General features: G+C 46.2%; 2 protein-coding genes across 2 annotated transcripts; one reads left to right on the top strand and one right to left on the bottom strand.

Moving 5' to 3' along the window:
- Positions 1 to 4894: 4894 nt before the first annotated feature.
- Positions 4895 to 6089, bottom strand: LOC128743660 (uncharacterized). Its single transcript, XM_053840278.1, has 4 exons — positions 5862 to 6089; positions 5312 to 5763; positions 5105 to 5255; positions 4895 to 5044 (listed from the first exon to the last, which is right to left on the bottom strand). The coding sequence occupies exons 1-4, from the start codon at positions 5998 to 6000 to the stop codon at positions 4944 to 4946; spliced, it is 843 nt and encodes a 280-aa protein (XP_053696253.1). The 5' UTR covers positions 6001 to 6089; the 3' UTR covers positions 4895 to 4943.
- A 1732-nt stretch (positions 6090 to 7821) lies between these two features.
- Positions 7822 to 20757, top strand: LOC128742353 (U5 small nuclear ribonucleoprotein 200 kDa helicase). The gene is made up of 5 exons (XM_053838689.1): positions 7822 to 7949; positions 8077 to 8766; positions 8826 to 13753; positions 19429 to 19954; positions 20379 to 20757. The coding sequence occupies exons 1-5, from the start codon at positions 7905 to 7907 to the stop codon at positions 20619 to 20621; spliced, it is 6432 nt and encodes a 2143-aa protein (XP_053694664.1). The 5' UTR covers positions 7822 to 7904; the 3' UTR covers positions 20622 to 20757.
- Positions 20758 to 22121: the final 1364 nt, after the last annotated feature.

The following is a 22121-nucleotide window of genomic DNA, read 5'->3' as shown; positions in this document are numbered from 1 at the left end:
AACTTGGAGGAAGATCGACGAGCGGAGAGAGGCATTGAGCGAGCGCGGACCAAATCGGCTAAGACAGCTGCCCGTCAACGATACGCCGAACTGGAAAGGGCTGTTAACCGTGCTTGTAGGCGAACCAAGAGAGCCTGGACTAACTCTCTAGCCGAGCAAAGAGAAACCGCCGCCGCCAATGGTGATATCCTTTTGTTGTACGATATTTCTCGCTGCCTTAGTGGTCATTTTTTGGAAATCATCCATACGGTTTCAAATACTTACTTACTTTACTTTAGTAGCAACGGTCCGTTACCGATCCTGCGCCGAACGAATTATGATCCTCCAGTACCGTCGGTCCCGGGCTGCCGTTCTCCAATCCCCACGAACACCAGCTGAACGTGCATCGTCTTCGACAGCACACACCCACCGGATGCGGGGTCTGCCTCGGAGTCTACGGCCTCTTCCTGGTTCTCTGCTGAAAATAGTTTTGGCTACTCTTTCGTCGGGCATTCTGGCCACGTGTCCAGCCCACCGCAGCCTGCCACATTGCACTACCTTCACTATATCAGCATATTTGTATACTTCGTACAGCTCGTGATTCATGCGTCTGCGCCACACTCCATTTTCCATTTTGCCACCAAGTATAGATCGAGAATTTTGCGCTCACAAAACCCCAAGCACTCGCCGATCAGCTTCCTTTAGCGTCCATGATTCGTGTCCGTAAAGGGCCACCGGGAGCATTAGTGTTCTGTAGAACGCCAGTTTTGTGCAAATTTGCAAACTACGGAACTTCAGCTGGCTACGTAATCCGTAAAAAGCCCGATTCGCAGCTGCAACTCGTCGTTTCACTTCGCGGCTTACATCGTTGTCACATGTCACGAGTGTACCAAGGTATGTAAATTCCTCCACTATTTCATATCGTTCCCCATCTAACTCCACCTCGGCACTAACACCACTTGAGCTCCCACGTTCCCTACCAGCAACCATGTATTTCGTTTTGGCGGTATTAATGGTAAGTCCCAATCTCGCAGCTTCCCTTTTAAAGGGCCTGAATGCCTCTTCCACTGCTCTACGGTTGATTCCGATGATATCGACGTCATCCGCAAAACCAAGAAGCATGTGGGATTTCGTGATGATAGTTCCATTCCTTTCCACGTTTGCTCTTCGTAATGCACCTTCCAAGGCAATGTTGAATAGCAGGTTAGAGAGTGCATCCCCTTGCTTCAGTCCATCCAACGTCACGAAAGCAGCTGAGGTCTCACCCGCTATTCTAACGCATGATTTGGATCCATCCAGCGTCGCACGAATCAGCGTAACTAGTTTCGTCGGAAAACCATGTTCTAGCATTATGTGCCACAGCTCATTTCATTTAACTGAATCGTACGCCGCTTTAAAGTCCACAAACAGATGGTATGTCTGCAAGTTGTCCTCCCGGAACTTGTCTAGCAACTGGCGCAGGGTAAACATCTGATCCGTCGTGGAGCGACCCTCACGAAAACCACCTTGGTACTCGCCGACGAAGGACTCCGCTAACGGTCTCAGTCTGCAGAACAGGATACGGGAAAGCACCTTGTAGGCAGAATTGAGCAATGTAATTCCTCGATAGTTTTACACTCCATTCGATGTCCCTTTTTGAACATTGGGCAAATCAGGCCATCCAACCACTTCTCCGGCATTTGTTCTTCCTCCCAGATCCTGACAATGATCCGGTGGATTGCTTCGTACAGCCGCTCGCACCCCGCTTTTAGAAGTCCAGCAGGGATACCGTCCTTCCCAGCAGTCTTAGCCTTTTCAGCTCACTGATTGCCTTCTTAACCTCCTCCTGTGTTGGTGGCTCCACAGCTTGACCATCGCCGATTACAATTTTTATCCTGTCCTTGCTGATCTCCGCATTTACCTCTCCATTCAATAGTGTCTGAAAGTGCTCCTTCCACATGGCTGCTACCGCCGTTTTGTCAGTAAGCAGGTGGCCAGCACTATCATTGCACATCACAGGCATGGCAAAATTCCTGCATCTCACCGTTTTATAGAAACTCCCTGTGTCGTTGCCGGCGCCGACGAGCACGTGCTCCTCGTACTCGCGTTTTTTTAGACGATGGATTCTTTTTTCCGCAGCTCTAGTCTCTCTGTATCTCTCTCTGTTTTGACGCGTTGCCGCAGTGAGCATGCGGCTTCTGGCCTGGTTCTTTTCATCTGTCACTCTCTGGCATTCGGCATCAAACCAGGTGTTACGCTGTCTTTCACGCGTCGTGCCTACCACCTCTCTCGCTGCTGTTTGGATGGCACCATGGATGTTCCTCCACAGCCCATTTATATCTTCTTCTTCTACCTGCTGTTCTGCGATTCGCTGGTCAAGCTTCCTGGCGTACTCCACTGCTACGCCGTCTGCCGTTAACCGATGGATGTTGAAACGCAGCGTCCTCTCAGTGCGAGCCGTGTTCGACAGCCTTGCGCGAATCTCACTCACTACGAGATAGTGGTCAGAGTCGATATTTGGTCCACGAAAAGACCGTACATCGATAACGTCCGAAAAGTGTCGACCGTCAATCAAGACATGATCGATCTGAGAGCTAGTCTCCATTTGGATGCCTCCAGGTGTGTTTCCGAATATTCAAACGTGGAAAGTAGGTGCTACAGATGGCCATCCCTCTGGCCGCGGCAAAATTTATGAGCTTCAGACCGTTATCATTGGTCATTGGTCCATCATTGGTGCAGATGCAGGCTATGTCTTCCAATAACTGGACGGAAGAATTCCTCCCTCCCGATCTGCGCGTTTGCATCTCCGATGATGATTTTCACGTCTCGGTTGACGGTTTCAAATACATATGCTCGAAATGTTAGTCTTTCGATATAAACAATAAAAAAAATTTCGATTTCTTAGAATTGAAAAAGTACTTTGTTCCCTTAAGCGATGGACTGAACATTTTGAACAACTCTTCAGAGTTTTAAATGTCAGAGACCAACAGAACCAGCAGCGCACGCAGCAGCGTATGACGCTTACAGTTCGTCGAACTAATCGCGTCAACTCGGAGGCGCTATCGCTGGATGAAATTGTAGCAGCCATCAAGAGAATGAAATCCAATAGAGCGCCAGGGATAGATCGTATTTCAGCCGAAATGCTCAAAGCTGACCCATCTTTGTCAGCCCAGATGATGCATCAGCTTTTCAGCAATATTTGGGAAACCGCAACTTCTCCGGTGGACTGGATGCAGGGCATATTGGTCAGAGTCCCTAAGAAAGGAGACCTAACGGAATGCGGTAATTGGCGTGGCATCACGTTGCTCTGTATTACTCTCAGAGTACTCTATAAGGTAATCCTCAACCGGATCCAGGAGAAGATCGACGCTACTCTCCGGCGGCAACAAGCTGGATTCCGTGCTGGCCGATCATGTGTAGACCATATCACAACGCTCCGCATCATATTGCAGCAGATCAACGAATTCCAGGACTCTCTTCTGCTGGTGTTCGTTGACTTCGAAAAAGCGTTCGACCGACTCAACCACGAAAACATCTGGGGCGCACTTAGGCGTAGAGGAGTTCCAGATAAACTAGCCCATCTCATCGAGGCTCAGTACGAAGCGTTCTCGTGCAAGGTTTTGCATGACGGCGTCTTGTCCGACCCCATAAGGGTACTGCAGGCGTGAGACAGGGCTGCATTTTATAACCGCTTCTGTTTCTCATTGTTATGGATGAGATATTAGTTGGAGCAATTGACAGTAGACCAAATCGAGGATTGCCTAGGAATCCTCTGACGATGGAGCAACTAAATGACCTCGACCTAGCCGACGACATTGTCTTGCTCGCACAACGCCGAAACGATGCAGAGCAAGTTAGATGACCTCTCCGAGAGCTTCCAGGCAGCAAGTCTCACAGTCAATGTAGCAAAAACTAAGTCTATGGTAGTGGACACTGACAATTCCATCAATTTCACAGTAGCGGGACAACAAGTTGAACAGGTATACACCTTTCAATACCTTGATAGTCAGACAATGCCCGATGGTGGTACCAAGACAGATATAGCCAGACCGATCAGGAAGGCCAGGGGTGCCTTTGCAGGTCTGCGAAACATTTGGTGCTCAAACCAGATCACTCTACGTACGAAAACCCGAATCTTTAATTCAAACGTTAGATCCGTGCTGTATGCCTGCGAAACGTGGTGCGTCTAGGCGGAGATAACGCAAAAACTGCAGGTATTTATTAACCGGTGCCTGCGATATATCATTCGTGCCTGGTGGCCTGACAACTGGATATCCAATGAGGAACTCCATCGTCGGTGCCATCAACGGCCAATAGCCACAGAAATTCGTGAACGTAGGTGGAAGTGGATCGGACACACCTTAAGGAAAGGAGCGAACGAGGTTTGCAGAGAAGCAGTCGACTGGAATCCACAAGGACAGCATAGGAGAGGCAGACCCAGAGGCTCATGGCGACGCAGCCAACGAAATCCGGGCTGAAGACGAGAACCTGTCCTGGCGACAGGTAAAAGTCATGGCGGGCAACCGTCAGCAGTGGAGATCTCTGATATCATCCCTTTGTTCTGCCGGACCGGCGGACATGGACACATAAGTAAGTATGTTCTACCCGACATGTAATTTCAAATGTTAACTGTAAATCACATGAATTTTTAAAAATTGTTAGTGGAACTAAATATTTCAAAAAAATCAAGTAGGTATGTAGTCAAGTTTCGCATAAAACTCCAACGAATATTTTTCGATTGTCATGATCGACGCTTATTTCAAAAACTCAAAACTCGAACCAAGCATCGTTTTAATAAATATACAAGCCAAATTCCATTTATACAAATTATTGGAAATCATTGATTAATACTTTTGCTACGATCTAGATTTAAGAATTATGCCAGATATTTTACTTATTCTATCTAGAATAATCATAAAGCAAAATTTTACTCTTTTTTTTAATTTATTCGAACCATTAAACAACCAAATATATTTTTAATCAGCTTACTTTTGTTTCCTCGCAGCTCGATTACGAATTTTAGCGGCAATTTTACGCAGCTGATTTCGGTAATCATTCATGGTTGAGTAGTCCGTTTTCCAAATATCTATAGTTCATCATTACATTATCAAAAACGTTTACATTCTTTAATATAAAAAAAACTCACCGTACAACAGTTGATTAAAAATGTAGAACGACATCATGTTGACTTCAAAAGAAAAACCAAGCTCATTGATCAGACTCTCGGTTACAAAATCTCGCAGGATCGGTTCCAGGTTGCGATTGTGCTTTTGAACTGTTGCACCCAGAAAGTTTGCCTGCGAACGTAAAGATACGTAAGAAAACTGCGACTTCTTAATACAGGCCTACTCACAAATGAAACAAACGATTCCTGATCGCTGGTAATTGACTCTTCCAGTTCCCGCAAATCGTCGACCCGATTGATGGGGAACTCCACCAGCTTCAGCTCGTCATGTTCGACAAATTCGCCGATCAATTCACTCTCATCCAAGCTCATGCCCAGCCGTATGTCGTCAATCATGTCATCCTGTACCATCGGTTCCACTGCCATCTGTCCGGGAGAACCCGGTTGAGCTATGGTCAGTGTTGTTGGTGTCATCGAACCGGAAGCGGCCACCAGTTGGCGATTTATGAGCCCATTCATGTGTACCGCATTTAGGCTATCTGCCTGTGCGTTCATATAGATGATGTTCTCTAACTTTTTTTCGATTTCATCCAGCCGAGAAATGATGGACTTCAATGTATCGGGGTCGAACTCGACTTCATTCGGATCGGAGAATGTTTTATGAATTTTTTGAATGACGGCTAGAAACAAAACAATATTATAAATTGTATTTGGATGAAAAAATGACTTCTATCGGGATCAAAATTCCATCAAACCATCGTACGTGCTAGTTACTTACAAATATCGTCTTCATCCTCCTCGATATCAATCTCGTCGATACCAGCATCTGTTCGGAACTTTTTCACCTCAATCCGGATGTCGTCCGAAATGTTAAAACTACGGATCGTAGTGGAAATATTCGACTGCACTATGCTCATGCTTAAACTGCAGTTGATACAATACAAATTACAGTTTTACAGTACAAAATAACTAAAGACGCACATCCGAGGTCTCATCTAATCACGAAATATGCGAAAATCACAAAATCAACAAAGTGCATCACGAAAAGCAAAACAAAAAACAAAAGCTTTAATCTTAACAGAAAAACTGTGAACGTGCCTTCTTTAAAAGGACCAAGTACAGGGTGTTCAAAAAGTTCGAATACACTTTAAAACCTTTAAAAATGTAGACTAATCTCATGTTTTTAGTCTTGACCTTGGAATGAGGTCATACATATATTAATATTTTTTTGAAACGATGGTTCTACAATTGATGAAGGGACGGTAGGGCAAAGAAATGAAAATTTTTTGGTGAAGGTGGGGGGAAGAGCGGAAAGGAAGGGGGGGGGGAGGGTATTGGTAGCTATGCTTGACAAGTAGTCATTTTGACTCCTACCTTTTGTCCAATGCTGGAAGGTACATGAGTCGAACCAAGCTGTAATCTGAGATTATAACCGGATTCGAACCCACAACACCCAAAATGTGTTTAAAAAATGAAAATACAAGATATCCTTTTCTGAGTCAATTTTTGTTGAAGCAGTGTTTATTGCAAGGTTTATTGAGAACCTGCACGACATATTTGGTGGAAGCAGACCCCCTTTGTGCTTTATGACGAGCTTGAGACGTTACTCAAAAGAGTCACACGCGGCACGCACCTGGTCCATGGGCATCTCGTCCCAGATCTTGGAAATGAGCTTCATACATTGGTGCATACTGCTCACTTTATGTTCTCTCTGCTTGGCCAGCATGTACGACAATACATAAAAGTCCAGGGGATTAAGATGCGGGGAGCTGGGAGGCCACAAAGTCTTATCGAGAAAATCAGTCAAATTCTCCCGACATCACGGTAGAACGATATTCGCCGTGTGAGCAGGTCCGCCGTCCCGTTGAAAGACGTAATGATCTTTCCCGTAGAGGTCACGAAGAACCGGGGCCACGACCTTCTCCAGAACCTCGGTCTTGTAGTTTTCACGTTTTTCTCGACAAACACCAGTGGAAGCTCCTACGCTTGGATACGGCCCCCCAAACCATCACCGACGCGGCGCTCTGGAACCGCGGGATGTTTATGTGGGACGGGGGATGCTGGCCAACGTCGGCGCCCACAGCCGATCATTTTGGACATTGTGTGGCTGTTGCAAGATGAAGAGTTTTTCATCAGAAAATACGAACTCTTGACCAGCGTGCCACGAAAGTATCAGTACTGAAAAAGTTTAAGTTCGCATCGCGAGTCTGCCTATCAAGCTTTCCACGAGCGATCTTTGCGCATCGCGAGTCTGCCTATCCAGCTTTGCAACGAGCGATTAAACAATGTTTACATTTTTACACTCGAACAACAAACAATCATGAATGTATCCATCGACGCTCCTCCAATGAATGTCAAAAGATTGTGCCAACTTGTGCTCAATATCCGCCATTATCGCTCGTGGAAAGCTGGATTCGCTATGAAGGCACCGCAGTGCAGGCACCTACATTAGTTTCGAGTTTGCGTGAAGCAGAATAGCGATTTGTTAAAGAGTGCAAAAGACAGAAATATGTCGGAAATAATTTTCACGCAATCAGCTACGGGCAGTTGAGTAGAAAAAAGGTCGTGCGGTGCCGTCACAGCGAATAGCAAACTTCGATTAGTGGATGGGGGTGGTAGCGAGAGCGCGAGACACACAAACCTGCTATTTTAAGTTCTTTGAACCAAATTACTCAACTCTGCGAACGCACTCCTTTGCCTAAATTAAACTGTCAAAACCGAAAACAAGCCGAAAAAGTGTTGTGTCCGTCGGAGAAAAACGAGAAAATATCAATTTTGCAGAATTTTATCAACTATATTCAGTTGAAATCACATTTATATAATGGCTGATGCCGCAGCACGTCAGCTGCAATACGAGTATAAAGCGGTACGTATTGAATTATTCGCTATTTCAATATTATTTAAAGGTAACCAAGATGGGTGCCCTTGTTGAAATCGAAACGCACTAAAAACGTTTTGTTTATATGCGTAATATTTATTTCACCACATTTCAGAACTCGAATCTTGTCTTGCAAGCGGATGTTCGTCTGATCGAACGTCCCCGGCGGGATGAGGCAACGGGCGAAGTGCTGTCGTTGGTTGGCAAGCTGGAGGGCACCCGCATGGGAGACCGGGCGCAGCGCACCAAGCCGGAAAAAACAGAGGAGCGCAAGGCTAAGCGGCAGAAGCGTGACGAAGCGCAGTACGATTTCAACAGTATGAAGGGCGCGACCCTGCTGTCGGAGGGAATCGACGAAATGGTCGGCATCGTGTACCGGCCGAAGACGCAGGAAACCCGCCAGACGTACGAGGTGCTGCTGAGCTTCATTCAGGAGGCGATCGGTGATCAACCGCGGGATATTCTCTGCGGTGCGGCCGACGAGATTTTGGCGGTTTTGAAAAATGATAAGATGAAAGATCGCGAGAGGAAGCGGGAAATCGATGGGCTGTTGGGGAATGTTACGGATGAACGGTTTGCGCTGTTGGTTAATTTGGGGAAGAAAATTACCGACTTTGGGTCGGATGCGGCGAGCGCGATGGGCGTTACGGCGGAGGAACAGATCGACGATACGTACGGGATTAATGTGCAGTTTGAGGAGTCCGAGGAGGAAAGTGACGAGGATAAGTACGGGGAGATTCGGGATGATGACGTGCAGGATGAGGGCGAGGAGGCGAGGGATGACGGGATGTTGCACGCAGAAAATGTGAGTTCTGAATTGAGTTGCTTATCAGAGTGTAGATTGAGTAATTTGAATTTTTTCAGCTCGGTGGTAACGAGGAGGGTAAAAAGGAAAAGGCGCTGGATCCACGTGATATCGATGCCCATTGGCTGCAGCGCTGCTTGCGGAAGTACTACAACGATTCTATGTTGTCACAGGCGAAGGCTGGCGAAGTACTCAGCGTCCTGAAGGACGCTGGGGATGATAGAGAGTGTGAAAACCAATTGGTGTTGCTGCTGGGATATGATTGTTTTGATTTCATCAAACTGTTGAAGAAAAATCGGCAAATGATTCTGTACTGTACAATGCTGGCTTCTTCGCAAAGCGAAAGTGAGCGTATTAAGATTCGTGAAAAGATGAAGGGAGATGCCTATTTGGCGAAAATTTTGAGGCAGCTCGATACCGGTAAGCAGGAGGTAGAGGATTATGAAAGTGAAAAGTCTAAAATGCAACGTCGCAGGAAGGAACAGGACGATGATAACATGGAAGGTATTGGAGGGCAGATTCCTGGTAATCGGAATTTACTGGAGTTGGATGAGCTGGCTTTCACGCAGGGTTCGCATCTGATGGCTAACAAACGGTGTCAGCTGCCGGATGGTAGCTTTAGGAAGCAGCGGAAGGGTTATGAGGAGGTTCACGTGCCGGCGCTGAAGCCTAAAGCGTTTGAGGAAAACGAAGAGCTGCTGACGATCGAAAAGCTGCCGAAATATGTGCAGCCGGTTTTTGCTGGATTCAAGACACTGAATCGAATTCAGAGTCGGCTGTATAAGACGGCTTTGGAAAGTGATGAAAATCTACTACTGTGTGCCCCCACGGGTGCCGGTAAGACTAACGTAGCTCTGCTGACGATGATGCGGGAAATTGGTAAACATATTAACGATGATGGTACAATTAATGTGGACGAATTTAAAATAATTTACATTGCTCCGATGCGTTCGTTGGTACAGGAAATGGTCGGTAACTTTGGTAAGCGCTTGGCTACTTACAACTTGACCGTATCGGAATTAACTGGGGACCATCAGCTTAGTCGAGAACAGATAGCTGCTACGCAGGTTATAGTATGTACCCCGGAAAAGTGGGACATTATCACGCGAAAGGGAGGAGAGAAAACTTACACACAGTTGGTTCGATTGGTAATTATTGATGAAATTCATTTGCTGCATGACGAACGGGGTCCAGTTTTGGAATCGTTGGTTGCGAGAACCATTCGAAACATTGAAACCACTCAGGAGGATGTTCGTTTGGTTGGATTATCAGCTACTCTGCCGAATTATCAGGACGTTGCGACCTTTCTGCGTGTTCGACCGGAAACTGGTTTGTTCTACTTCGATAACAGCTACCGTCCGGTTGCGCTGGAACAGCAGTACATTGGTGTTACGGAGAAGAAAGCCCTCAAGCGGTTCCAGGTGATGAATGATATCGTTTACGAGAAGGTTATGGAACATGCCGGGAAGAATCAGGTGCTGGTTTTTGTCCATTCGCGGAAGGAAACCGGTAAAACAGCGCGTGCAATTAGGGACATGTGTCTGGAGAAGGATACGTTGGGAAACTTTCTGCGGGAAGGTTCTGCCAGTATGGAAGTTTTACGGTCCGAAGCTGAGCAGGTGAAAAATGCCGAGTTGAAAGATTTGCTTCCGTATGGTTTTGCCATCCATCACGCCGGTATGACTCGTGTCGACAGGACGCTTGTGGAGGATCTTTTCGCCGATCGGCACATCCAGGTGTTGGTTTCAACTGCTACCCTGGCTTGGGGTGTAAATTTACCCGCCCATACTGTCATCATTAAAGGGACACAGGTTTACAATCCGGAGAAAGGCCGTTGGGTTGAGCTTGGAGCGTTGGATGTTCTTCAGATGCTGGGTCGAGCCGGTCGTCCACAGTACGATACCAAGGGAGAAGGCATTCTGATTACCAACCACAGTGAGCTCCAGTTTTATCTGTCGCTTCTCAACCAACAGCTACCGATCGAATCGCAGTTAATTTCCAAGATGCCCGACATGCTGAATGCTGAGATCGTTCTGGGAACCATACAGAACGTTAAGGATGCAGTCACCTGGCTTGGTTACACCTATCTGTACATCCGGATGCTTCGTCAGCCGACTCTGTACGGGGTTTCGTACGATGCCATTAAGGATGATCCTCTGCTAGAACAATTCCGTGCGGATTTGGTTCACACGGCTGCATTGAATTTGGAGAAGAGTGGCCTAATTAAGTACGATCGCAAGAGTGGCCACTTCCAGGTGACGGAAATCGGTAGAATCGCTTCTCATTATTATTGTACCCACGAAACCATGCTGACTTACAACCAACTACTGAAACCAACCCTCAGCGAAATCGAACTGTTCCGTGTGTTTTCCCTGTCGGGAGAGTTCCGCAACATTACCGTTCGTGAGGAGGAAAAACTGGAACTGCAAAAGCTAATGGAACGCGTTCCGATTCCGATCAAAGAAAGCATGGAGGAAGCCAGCGCCAAGGTTAATGTCCTGCTGCAGGCCTACATCTCGCAGCTGAAACTCGAGGGCTTCGCCCTGATGGCCGACATGGTCTACGTAACCCAATCGGCATCTCGATTGCTTCGGGCAATCTTCGAAATCGTCCTGCACCGAGAGTGGGCTCAACTGGCGGACAAATGCTTAACGCTATGCAAAATGATCGACCGTCGAATGTGGCAAAGTATGTCCCCTCTGCGTCAGTTCCGCAAAATGCCCGAAGAAATCGTCAAAAAAATCGAAAAGAAAAACTTCCCCTGGGAACGGTTGTACGATCTGGAGGCAAACGAAATCGGCGAACTGATCCGCGTTCCAAAGCTGGGCAAAACGATCTATAAGTATGTTCACCAGTTTCCGAAGCTGGAACTTTCGACGCACATTCAACCGATCACGCGTTCCACGCTCCGCGTGGAGCTAACCATTACTCCCGACTTCCAGTGGGACGACAAGATTCACGGTCAGTCGGAAGCGTTCTGGATTTTGGTCGAAGACGTCGACTCGGAGGTCATTCTGCATCATGAGTACTTTCTACTGAAGGCAAAGTACTGTCAGGACGATCATTTGGTGAAATTTTTCGTGCCGGTCTTTGAACCGTTGCCACCGCAGTACTTTTTACGCATCGTGTCGGATCGCTGGATCGGTTCGGAAACGCAGCTGCCGGTTTCTTTCCGACATTTGATTTTACCAGAGAAAAATCTTCCCCCAACGGAGCTGCTCGATTTGCAGGCTCTTCCCATTAGTGCTTTCCGTGAGCCACGGTTCGAGCAGTTGTATCGTTTTCCGCAGTTTAATCCCATTCAAACGCAGGTCTTTAATGCCGTCTACAACAGCGAGGATAATGTCTTTGTCGGCGCACCGACGGGGTCGGGCAAAACCACGATCGCCGAGTTTGCAGTGCTTCGCATGCTGAAACAAAACCCGCACGGACGGGTTGTCTATTTGGTGTCGAGGGATTCGCTCGCCGAGCTGATCTTCATGGATTGGCATCACAAGTTTGGACAGAATTTGGAAAATGACGACATGGGCTGTAAGGTCGTGAAGCTAACCGGTGAAACCGGGACGGATTTGAAGCTTATCGCGAAGGGTCAGATCATTGTGACAACGGCGGACAAGTGGGACATTCTGTCCCGTCGTTGGAAGCAGAGGAAGAACGTTCAGAACATTCAGCTGTTTATCGTGGATGAACTGCAGCTGATCGGAGGGGAGGATGGTCCCGTTCTGGAAGTTGTCTGTTCCCGTATGCGCTACATTTCTTCGCAGATCGAGAAACAGATTCGAATCATTGCTTTGTCGGCTTCGTTGTCGGATGCACGCGATGTGGCCAACTGGTTGGGATGCAACGCCAATGCGACCTTTAATTTCCACCCCAGCGTTCGTCCGATTCCACTGGAATTGCACGTACAAGGATTCAACATAACCCACAATGCGTCGCGAATCGCCGCTATGTCAAAGCCTGTCTACAATGCCATAACTAAGTTCAGCCCGCATAAACCGGCGATCGTTTTTGTGTCCTCACGTAAACTTGCTCGCCTTACGGCGATCGATATCTTGACATATTGCGCAGCAGAAGCTCAACCGAATCGTTTCTTCCATGCCGAAGAAGAGGACATCAAACCTTTCCTGGATCGAATGACCGATAAGACGTTGAAGGAAACTCTCTCGCAAGGAGTGGCCTACATTCATGAGGGACTGACTGCATCCGACCATCGTATCGTCGAACAGCTGTTCGATTCGGGAGCCGTTCAGGTTGCTGTGGTTACGCGAGATCTCTGCTGGGGCCTCAACATCACCGCCTACCTGGTTGTTATTATGGACACACAATTTTACAACGGAAAAAGCCATTCTTATGACGACTATCCCATAACAGACGTCATGCAAATGGTTGGCAGAGCCAACCGTCCACTGGAAGATGACGATGCCAAGTGTGTCCTAATGTGTCAGAGTTCCAAGAAGGACTTCTTCAAAAAATTCCTGAACGAAAGTTTACCGGTCGAAAGTCATTTGGATCATCGTTTGCACGATCATTTCAACGCTGAAATCGTAACAAAAACCATCGAAAACAAACAGGATGCTGTCGATTACCTAACATGGACCTTCCTGTACCGGCGTTTGACCCAAAATCCAAACTACTACAACCTACAGGGTGTCACCCATCGACATTTGTCCGATCATCTATCCGAACTGGTAGAAACAACCCTCTCCGATCTGGAGCAATCCAAGTGCATCAGCATTGAGGACGAAATGGATACCCTCCCGTTGAATTTGGGCATGATTGCTGCCTATTACTACATCAACTACACGACGATCGAACTGTTCAGCCTCTCGCTGAATAGTAAAACTAAAATTCGTGGTTTGCTGGAGATTATTTCATCGGCAGCGGAGTATGAAGACGTAGTCGTGCGCCATCACGAAGATAACATCCTGAAGAGCTTAGCCGGTCGGCTTCCGAACAAGCTGACCGGTCCCAACGGGACCGCTCCAAAGTAAGTACAAACCCGATCAATTTCTTACCTTATTTTTTATAGGTAGTACGTTAATAATAGTTTCCTTGTGTCTGATTGTAACGCTATCATGTAATCGGTTGTATGTCAGTGGCTGATCCAAGTATGCTGGTGAATAGAAAATTTTAGACTCCAACACGCGTAGTGAGGCAACGCTGATTTCAACAAATCAACGGGTGGGTGCGTGAAATCGGCAATGTATCGTAATTTGAAGCTTACTTCTTCCGGAATTCCTTACAATAATGGTAGCTAAAATCCTTGCCGAGTCAGGTGTGGGATGATTTCTTAATCATACAGGTGTGGTAGCGTGTTTTCTTAAATAGTCTGTTAAAGAGATGTTTTAATGGCATGTCGAACTGATGAAAATTTCAGATTTCTGGTTCGGGTTTTATGATGCCGACACGTACGCGAGCGAGTGTGAGTAGCAAAGCATCTAACGCTTACTCCACTGACGCAAACGCATGCCAAACAATCGCAATCCCCAGTCTGCATCGCTAAAGACACTGAATTCGATCGGGTCGTCTAGGCCGTACACAAGCTTTTAATCCTTCATTTCTTCGAGGAATATCGAGTGGCCGAATGGTGTTGACACAATATTACTCAGCGCGAAAAAGGCTGGGGTAGTTCAGTGTGCTGGAGAAGGTTTCGATACGTGGAAATTTCGAGTCGAAACGCAATTAGCAGCTCGCGTAGTTTTGGAGGCAGTGAAACAGGATCCGCCGGCTGAAGACGTAATTGAAGCAATGAAAGCGGCGTTCAAGGACAAAAACGATAAGGCAAAAGCTCTTTTGGTGGCCTTTATTGCAGATAGTCATTTGGAGTACGTTCGGGACAAGGAAACGGCAAAGGAAATGTGGAAGTCTGGCCAACACGTTTGCGAAGAAAGGATTTGCTGCACAAACGTATATTCGTAAGTCTCTTTCGCTACTGAAAATGGAAGAAGGAACACCGTTAAAAGACCATTTCCGGAAATTTGATGAGCTGATAAGGCAACTCAAAGATGCGAGAGCTACCGTGAGCGAACTTGATCAGGTTAGCCAACTTTTTATAACTTTGCCGACATCCTTCGATGTTACAACAACGGCGATAGAAAATCTCCCTGACGACAAGTTGTGCTTGGATACCGTGAAAGCACGCCTGTTGGCACAGGAACTGAAAAACAACGGGCGAGAAGGTGGTTCAAGTACTAGCAACGGATCTGATGGTGTAGTGTTGGCAGCAAAGCATGAAAAAAAGCAATTTGTTAGAAGCAATTTCGCTGGAAAATGCTATAACTGTGGACTTTTCGGGCATAAACGTTCATTCTGTCCGAAGGCAAAGAAGCAAACGGTACGGGCCAATGCAGCGGATATTCCAGTTGATCGTGAAATAGCCTTGGTTAGTTCAAAGGAAGCAGAGGTGCTACCCGGTAACAAACTGGAATGGATTTTGGATTCTGGAGCTAGCAGGCATATGGTGAAGGAAGAAAAATATTTGTCTTCTGTCAAAATGTTGCCGGCCCCGTGACTATCAAAAGTGCCAAGGACAAGGATAAGCCACGTAATGCATGTTCCTCATCTGAAGTATAATCTTCTGTCTCTGGCTGCTCTTTTGAAACTAGGAGTGAAAATACAATTTTTGCCAGATCGTGCACTCCTTACCAAAGATGGAGAGCTCATCTGCGAAGCGATTTTACGAAGAAACTTGTTCTATTTGTCCATGGATATGGATTCTGGTGTTGTATTAGCTGCAAAAATTGATTGCGATAAACTGGAACTATGGCACCGTCGATACGGACACCTGAGTTATTGAAATTTAAAAAAGCTGCAAAGTTCAAAAATGGTAAAAGGAATGGATGAACTACGAGGTGATGGTGGTTTTTGTGATACCTGCGCGGAGGGAAAGCTGGTACGTTTGCCCTTCTGTGGAACTAGACCCGTTACTACAAGACCGTTGGAAGGAGTGCATACAGATGTTTGTGGAAAAATCACTCCTGCAACACACGATGGGTTTCAGTATTTTGTTTCGTTTCTGGACGATTACACTCTTTTTGCTGTCGTGTACCTTATGAAGCCGAAAGATCAAGTGTTTGATTACTTCGGTGTATGAGGCAATGGTGACGGTGAAGTTTGGAGTAAAGATTGCTAATCTTCGTTGCGACTTGGGAACAAGGCCGGATTTATGTTATATTGTTGGCTATTTATCGAGATTCCAGGATGCAGCAGGACCGGAGAACTGGAAGCACGCAAAACGAGTGCTACGATACCTTCAAGGTACTAAACGTTTTAAACTAGTATACAAAAGCAATGCCCATTCACCACCTGTAGTTGGTTTTGTCCATGCGGATTTTGCTAGTGATGAAAATGTGTCTCAGGATATCTACTGAAAGTTTTCAACTCTACTGTAGCTTGGTCTTCAAAGGAGCAAAACGCTGTAGCAATGCCGTCAACTGAAGCAGAATATATTGCTATGAGTAGCTGTGCAAGCCGAAACATTACGGCTGTGTGGACTAATGACCGATGCAATGGAAGCTGAAAATATATACCCGGTCCAAGATTCGAAGACAACCAAGGTGCAATAGCAATGGCGCAGAAGGAAGAAACAAAGAGGGCTAAACACATAGACGTTAAATATCATTTTGTACGAGAGGCTGTCGCTTAAAAGCAGTTTCAACTGGTATACATAACAACACAACAACAAGAGGCAGATCTCTCAACGAAGAATTTAGCATCACCTCAATTCCTAAACTTGCGGGATAAAATAGGATTAACTGAAATCAACTGAGAGAGGGTGTTGAAGAAACAAATCTAAGTAGCAGTCGATTTTATATTCATTCGTTATTAAGGTCTGTTACCTAGATATTTTTCCTTAGTTACTAATAGACCACTGTTCAAGAAACATCATTTTCGTTATTCGTCCATACTTACTTTAGTGGCTTGCCGTCCTAAGACAAAGCCTGTTGAACAAGGTTTCTACAGTTAATTCGGTTGTGGACTACCGCTCTCAAATTCCTCGGACACTGACTGACTCTCCGTCAGTTCTCGCTCCACCTGGTCTAACCATCTTATTCACTGCGGTCGTCTTGTTTCTACCAGATAAAGGCAAACATCATCTTTGCAGAGTAGTTGTCCGGCATTCTTGCCCCAACTTTAGCTACCTTTTGGATACTGGGTTCGCCATAGAGCTGAGCGAATTTATGGTTCATCCTTCGTCTGCATACGCCGATCTCCCGTACGCCGCCGAAGAACGTTCTTAGCACTCGTCTTTCGAAAACTCTGAGCACTCGCAGGTCGCCCTAGAGGATTGTTCATGTTTCATGCCCGTAGAGAACAACCAACTGGTCTAATAAACGTCTTGTACAGGGTACACCTTGTGCGGGGGCTTACTTTGCTCGACCGTAATTGCCATTGTGAAATTCATAGTTAGCATGACTTCCGCTGATAATACGCCTCCGAATCTCACGGCTGGTAGATAAATTCGTCGACTATCTCAAACTCATCGCCACGCATTATACTACTGTCCAAGCGGCGTCGGTTCCGTATTTACCTTCAACCTTTTCTGCATCACGCTTTAGTCTGGTGTACTGGTGTAGTATGGATAATATCCATATCATCGGTAAAGTAGATGAATTGACTAGATTTGTTGAAGATCGCTCCCGCGTGTTGATATCCGTTCGGTTCATAACACCTCGTAGCGCTATATTGAACAGAGGGCATGAGAGACCATCACCTTGACGAAGCCCTCTATGTAATTCGAATGAAGTTGACAATCCACCCGAAATCCGAACAGAGCACTGTGTACCATCCATCGCAGATTGAATCATTTTGATGAGCTTCTTGGGGAGGATGTTCTCGTCCATGATTTTCCATATCTCTTTCCGGTCGATGGTATCATATGCGGCTTTGAAGTCAACAAACGAATGGTGCGCGGGAACTTTGTATTCACGGCCCTTTTGAAGGATCTGCCGCAGGGTAAATATTTGATCCGTTGTAAATCGATCTTCGACGAAGCCGGCTTGATAAGTTCTTACAAATTTGTCTTTCTTTTGTCCGCTTTACTGTTTACTCAAGAACACATTGTCTTGGTTTATGAAAACTTTCTTCGTTTGCGGGTTGCAGACACGGTATCCCTTGGTCCCTGTTGCATATCCAAAGAATACTCCAGTCTCGGACTTGGAATCCCATTTCTTCCTTCGCATTTTTAAAACATAATCCACAGCTTTTCTCCCGCACACATACAACTGCGATGAATGTGGTATTTTTCCGGTGAACTTGTCTTCTGGTATAACTGCTAGCCTGCAACTACTTCAGTTCAAAAAGTTTTATCCGAAATTTCCGCCTCGCTAAATGGCACTCTCAAAACTCTGGGAATCTCTAGGATTCCTCGCATTGGAATCATGTTGTGGAATTTTGCATAAGATTCGTACAGAATATCTTGCTTATAGAACACTTATAGATCTTGCTTCTAGTATGAGAATCCAACAGTCGAATCTCCAGGATTATTATAACTCGGTAACGATAAATCCCCTTCACTATGAAATAGGAATGCTCTGGATTCTGAAAGCAGCAATCCTGTGTGTGTTAGTAAGACACGTTTTGAGGGTTCTCCAGGTCATCAAGATCACGACAGACATGGGACAAAGTTTTAGAGTCGAAAATCCAATCTTCCTTGATCATTTTCCCTCCGTTTGACACCACAAACGCCGAGTGCGTATTCGACTTTTTCTTACCCTTCTGTGATTCCTTTGAAATTTTCGGTTGCATCTGGACACGAAGTGTCCGATCTGCTTACACCAGTAACATTTCATCTTAAACTTGTCCGGTTGCACATTCACGGCCTTATTCTTGTTCTGGCTATCGAACACCCTTACAACATCGCATCCTGCTGACTCATCTGGTCACTTGATATCCTGGAAAATACTCACTTAAACAGTACCCGCCCTCAGCTTGATCCTGGGTGTTTCAAGGCCCATACTCATAGGATCGTACGTCTTCGGTAGTCTCATCAACAGGATACTGGATACCCAACCTTCGTTATATTTATTCAAATCCGATTGCAGCCAACTTGTGCCGAGTGGTCATCAGAAGATCAACGCCGTAGGCTTCGACTGATTTACACTCCACAAGTTTGACCCCGGTCTACTGCCGGAGCAGCCCGAATTCCCGTATTCGTAATCGTTGTCCTGGCAGGCCGCCTTCAGGCTGTTCCAAGCATATTGTCGTAAGAGCCCGCTTCGATAGTCCATCCGGCGGATTGGCGACGGAACTTCGGCGGATCTTCACGAATAACCATCATCCTAACAGCAAAGACTCAGAAGCTGCGGTTTTGTTGACCGCGCAATTGCTCTGCCAATGATAACGTACCGCGCCCACTTGCTGGTGATACGTTCCGGAATATTTCTGTCAATGTTTGTCCTAATTCTACTTGACTTGATTCGCCTTGAATTGGTGCCGCTTAGACTGTTTCAATTTAAACTGGTTCTGTATGAACGTTTCCTACGGTTTAGTGAAAATTTTCACTTTGTTTTGCTCGTTACTATAAGATAAACTGATTGCCTATAACTTAATAGAAAGATGTCCGATAGCGGTAAAACAAATGATAATAAGTTTATTGACTAACTGAATTCGTGGATTTCAAGGATTTCTAATTTCTAACATAATGCATTCTAACATTTCCAGATACAACGACCCGCACATCAAAACGAACCTCCTGCTGCAAGCCCATCTATCACGACTTCAGCTTGGCGCCGAGCTGCAGGGCGATACGGAGCAAATCCTGGGCAAAGCAATCCGGCTCATTCAGGCTTGCGTTGACGTGCTCAGCTCGAACGGTTGGCTCTCGCCGGCCGTTGCCGCTATGGAACTGGCCCAGATGGTCACGCAAGCCATGTGGAGCAAGGACTCGTACCTGAAGCAGCTGCCGCACTTTAGCGGCGACATAATCAAACGCTGCCAGGATAAGAACATCGAAACCGTGTTCGATATAATGGAACTGGACGACGACGATCGGAGCCGTCTGCTGCAGCTGAGCGACCTGCAAATGTCGGACGTTGCACGGTTCTGCAACCGCTATCCCAACATCGAGATGACATTCGAAGTGGTGGACCGAGACCGCATACATTCCGGATCCTCCGTCAATGTGGTTGTCAATTTGGAACGCGAGGATGATGTTACTGGACCAGTTATTGCTCCGTTCTTCCCGCAGGTAAGTTTCCATCGAACCTTGGCGCCACAGTTTTGTGCAAACAACTTGGCAGCGTGTGCGCGTGCTACACCTACTAATGAATGGCAGGGCTTGTTTTTTGCCATCATTATCAGCCATGCCCGTCGTCCGTAATCAGAAGTTGGGCAGCTATTTACAAACAATGAGCAAATAAACAGAAACCTTCTATTCCCTCGAGAGTAAATCGCATCCCCGGTCACATTATCAACGGGAACAAAATAATGTGACTGGGATTTCGCAGCTCCACACATCCTGATGGCTCTTTCGAGCGTGTCGACTATTAGAGAAAAATGAATGCGATTGTTGGTTAGCCCATATTTTTGCTCGAAACTACTGTTTGAGAACGTGCCCGGCAAGTTTTATACTAATTAATTTACCGTATTTTCATTTCATGTGTTTTCCTCAGAAACGTGAGGAAGGCTGGTGGGTGGTTATTGGTGATCCCAAAACCAACTCGTTGCTGTCGATCAAACGGTTGACACTGCAGCAGAAAGCCAAGGTCAAGCTGGACTTTGTGGCACCCAGTCCGGGCCATCACGAGTACACGCTGTACTACATGAGTGACTCGTACCTGGGATGCGATCAGGAGTACACCTTCAGCATCAACGTGGGTGACTTCCAGTCGGAGAGCGAAAGCGAATCCGATTAGGAAGTCGATCAAGGTAAGAACAAACTAGATTGATCTTCACGGCCACAGAATGACATCCGAATTAATCGTATTGATTTACTTCTTGTACATCATCCAGCTCATACTTAAGACAGTAAAAATAAATTCCGATTAAAAACCACAACTACCGGTCCGGAAAAAGGAACTCGGTGTCTTTTTCGAGCGCTTAACAGCGCGATGATTCGTCGTAGTCATATCACTGCTGCCGTGCATGTCAAAAGGGCGAAAAGTCGATAATGTGAAATCAATACCGTCGCGTTCGCGCCGGCCGGCCGGCAAGCGGGATTGATGGATGGTTTTCTTCGGGTGGTCGAAAATGTTAACACATGAACGTTTGAATGTTCGGACGGGTGGTAAGACGAAACTGGCTGACAATAATTGTTCAAGTTGAAACAAAGATAAGCAGCTGAAGTTTTTGTGCATCTTCACTGAGGTATGGTACTCGATTTCGAGGTTTAAAATTTTTAATTGTGGCCAATTTTTAAGTGTAAATGTTTTCTGGAATTAGATATTATTAAAAAGTTCATTACGTTCACAAACTCGCTCATTCTGTATTCCTAATTCGCCTGAATTCGACGAATTGTTTGACTTATTTCTATCGACTTGTTTCGCCGAACGTTCTCTCAAATTATAAATACTCTCCGCACTTCCTGGTCCTAGAGAACAAAATTGGTTGAAGAGTAATAAAGACTAAAGACACAAACAAAAAAAGAGTAAAAACACTCACACTTATTAGAAATGGATAATACGTAACTCACTCAGACTATAACGATACTGCAAAAAAAGGAAGTGTGGAATACAGAAAAACCTCCTGGATGATACTTACTTTTTCGGCGACAATCCGCTTATCGAATCAATGCCGAATTCAGGAGCCGTCTCCAAATTACTCGGTCTTGGGCTGCCACTCTCCAGTCGCCCCTAACACCCGCTGTTCTAGCATCCTCGTCAACAGCGCTCATCCAACGGGTACGGGGTCTGCCTCGAAGTCGTCGGCCTCTGTCGGGTTCTCTGCTAAATATTGTTTTCGCTGGTCTCTCATTCGGCATTCTTGCTACGTGGCCAGCCCGCTGTAGCCTGCCGTATTTTAGTCGCTTCACAATATCCGCATGTTTGTACACTTGGTATATTTCAAGATTCATGCGTCTGCGTCACACTCCTTCGTCTAATGGCAGCCGCTATCCGCCTTTTGCCTTCACGGCTCACATCGTTGTCACATGTCACTAACGCACCAAGGTAAACAAATTCGTCGACCACTTCAAAAGTATCTCCATCTATCACCACCGCAGTTCCAACACCCGAAGGGCTACCACGCTGTATACCAGCCACCATATACTTTGTTTTGGTAGAATTTATGATAAGCCCTATCCTCGCAGCTTTCTCTTTAAGATGCGTGTACGCTTCTTCCACAGCTCTACGGTTAACACCGATGATATCGATGTCGTCCGCGAACCCTAGGAGCATATGAGATTTCGTGATGATGGT

The sequence above is a fragment of the Sabethes cyaneus genome, chromosome 3 (assembly GCF_943734655.1).
Source record: "Sabethes cyaneus chromosome 3, idSabCyanKW18_F2, whole genome shotgun sequence".
NCBI lineage: Eukaryota > Metazoa > Arthropoda > Insecta > Diptera > Culicidae > Sabethes > Sabethes cyaneus.
This window is presented reverse-complemented; position numbering and strand designations above follow the sequence as displayed.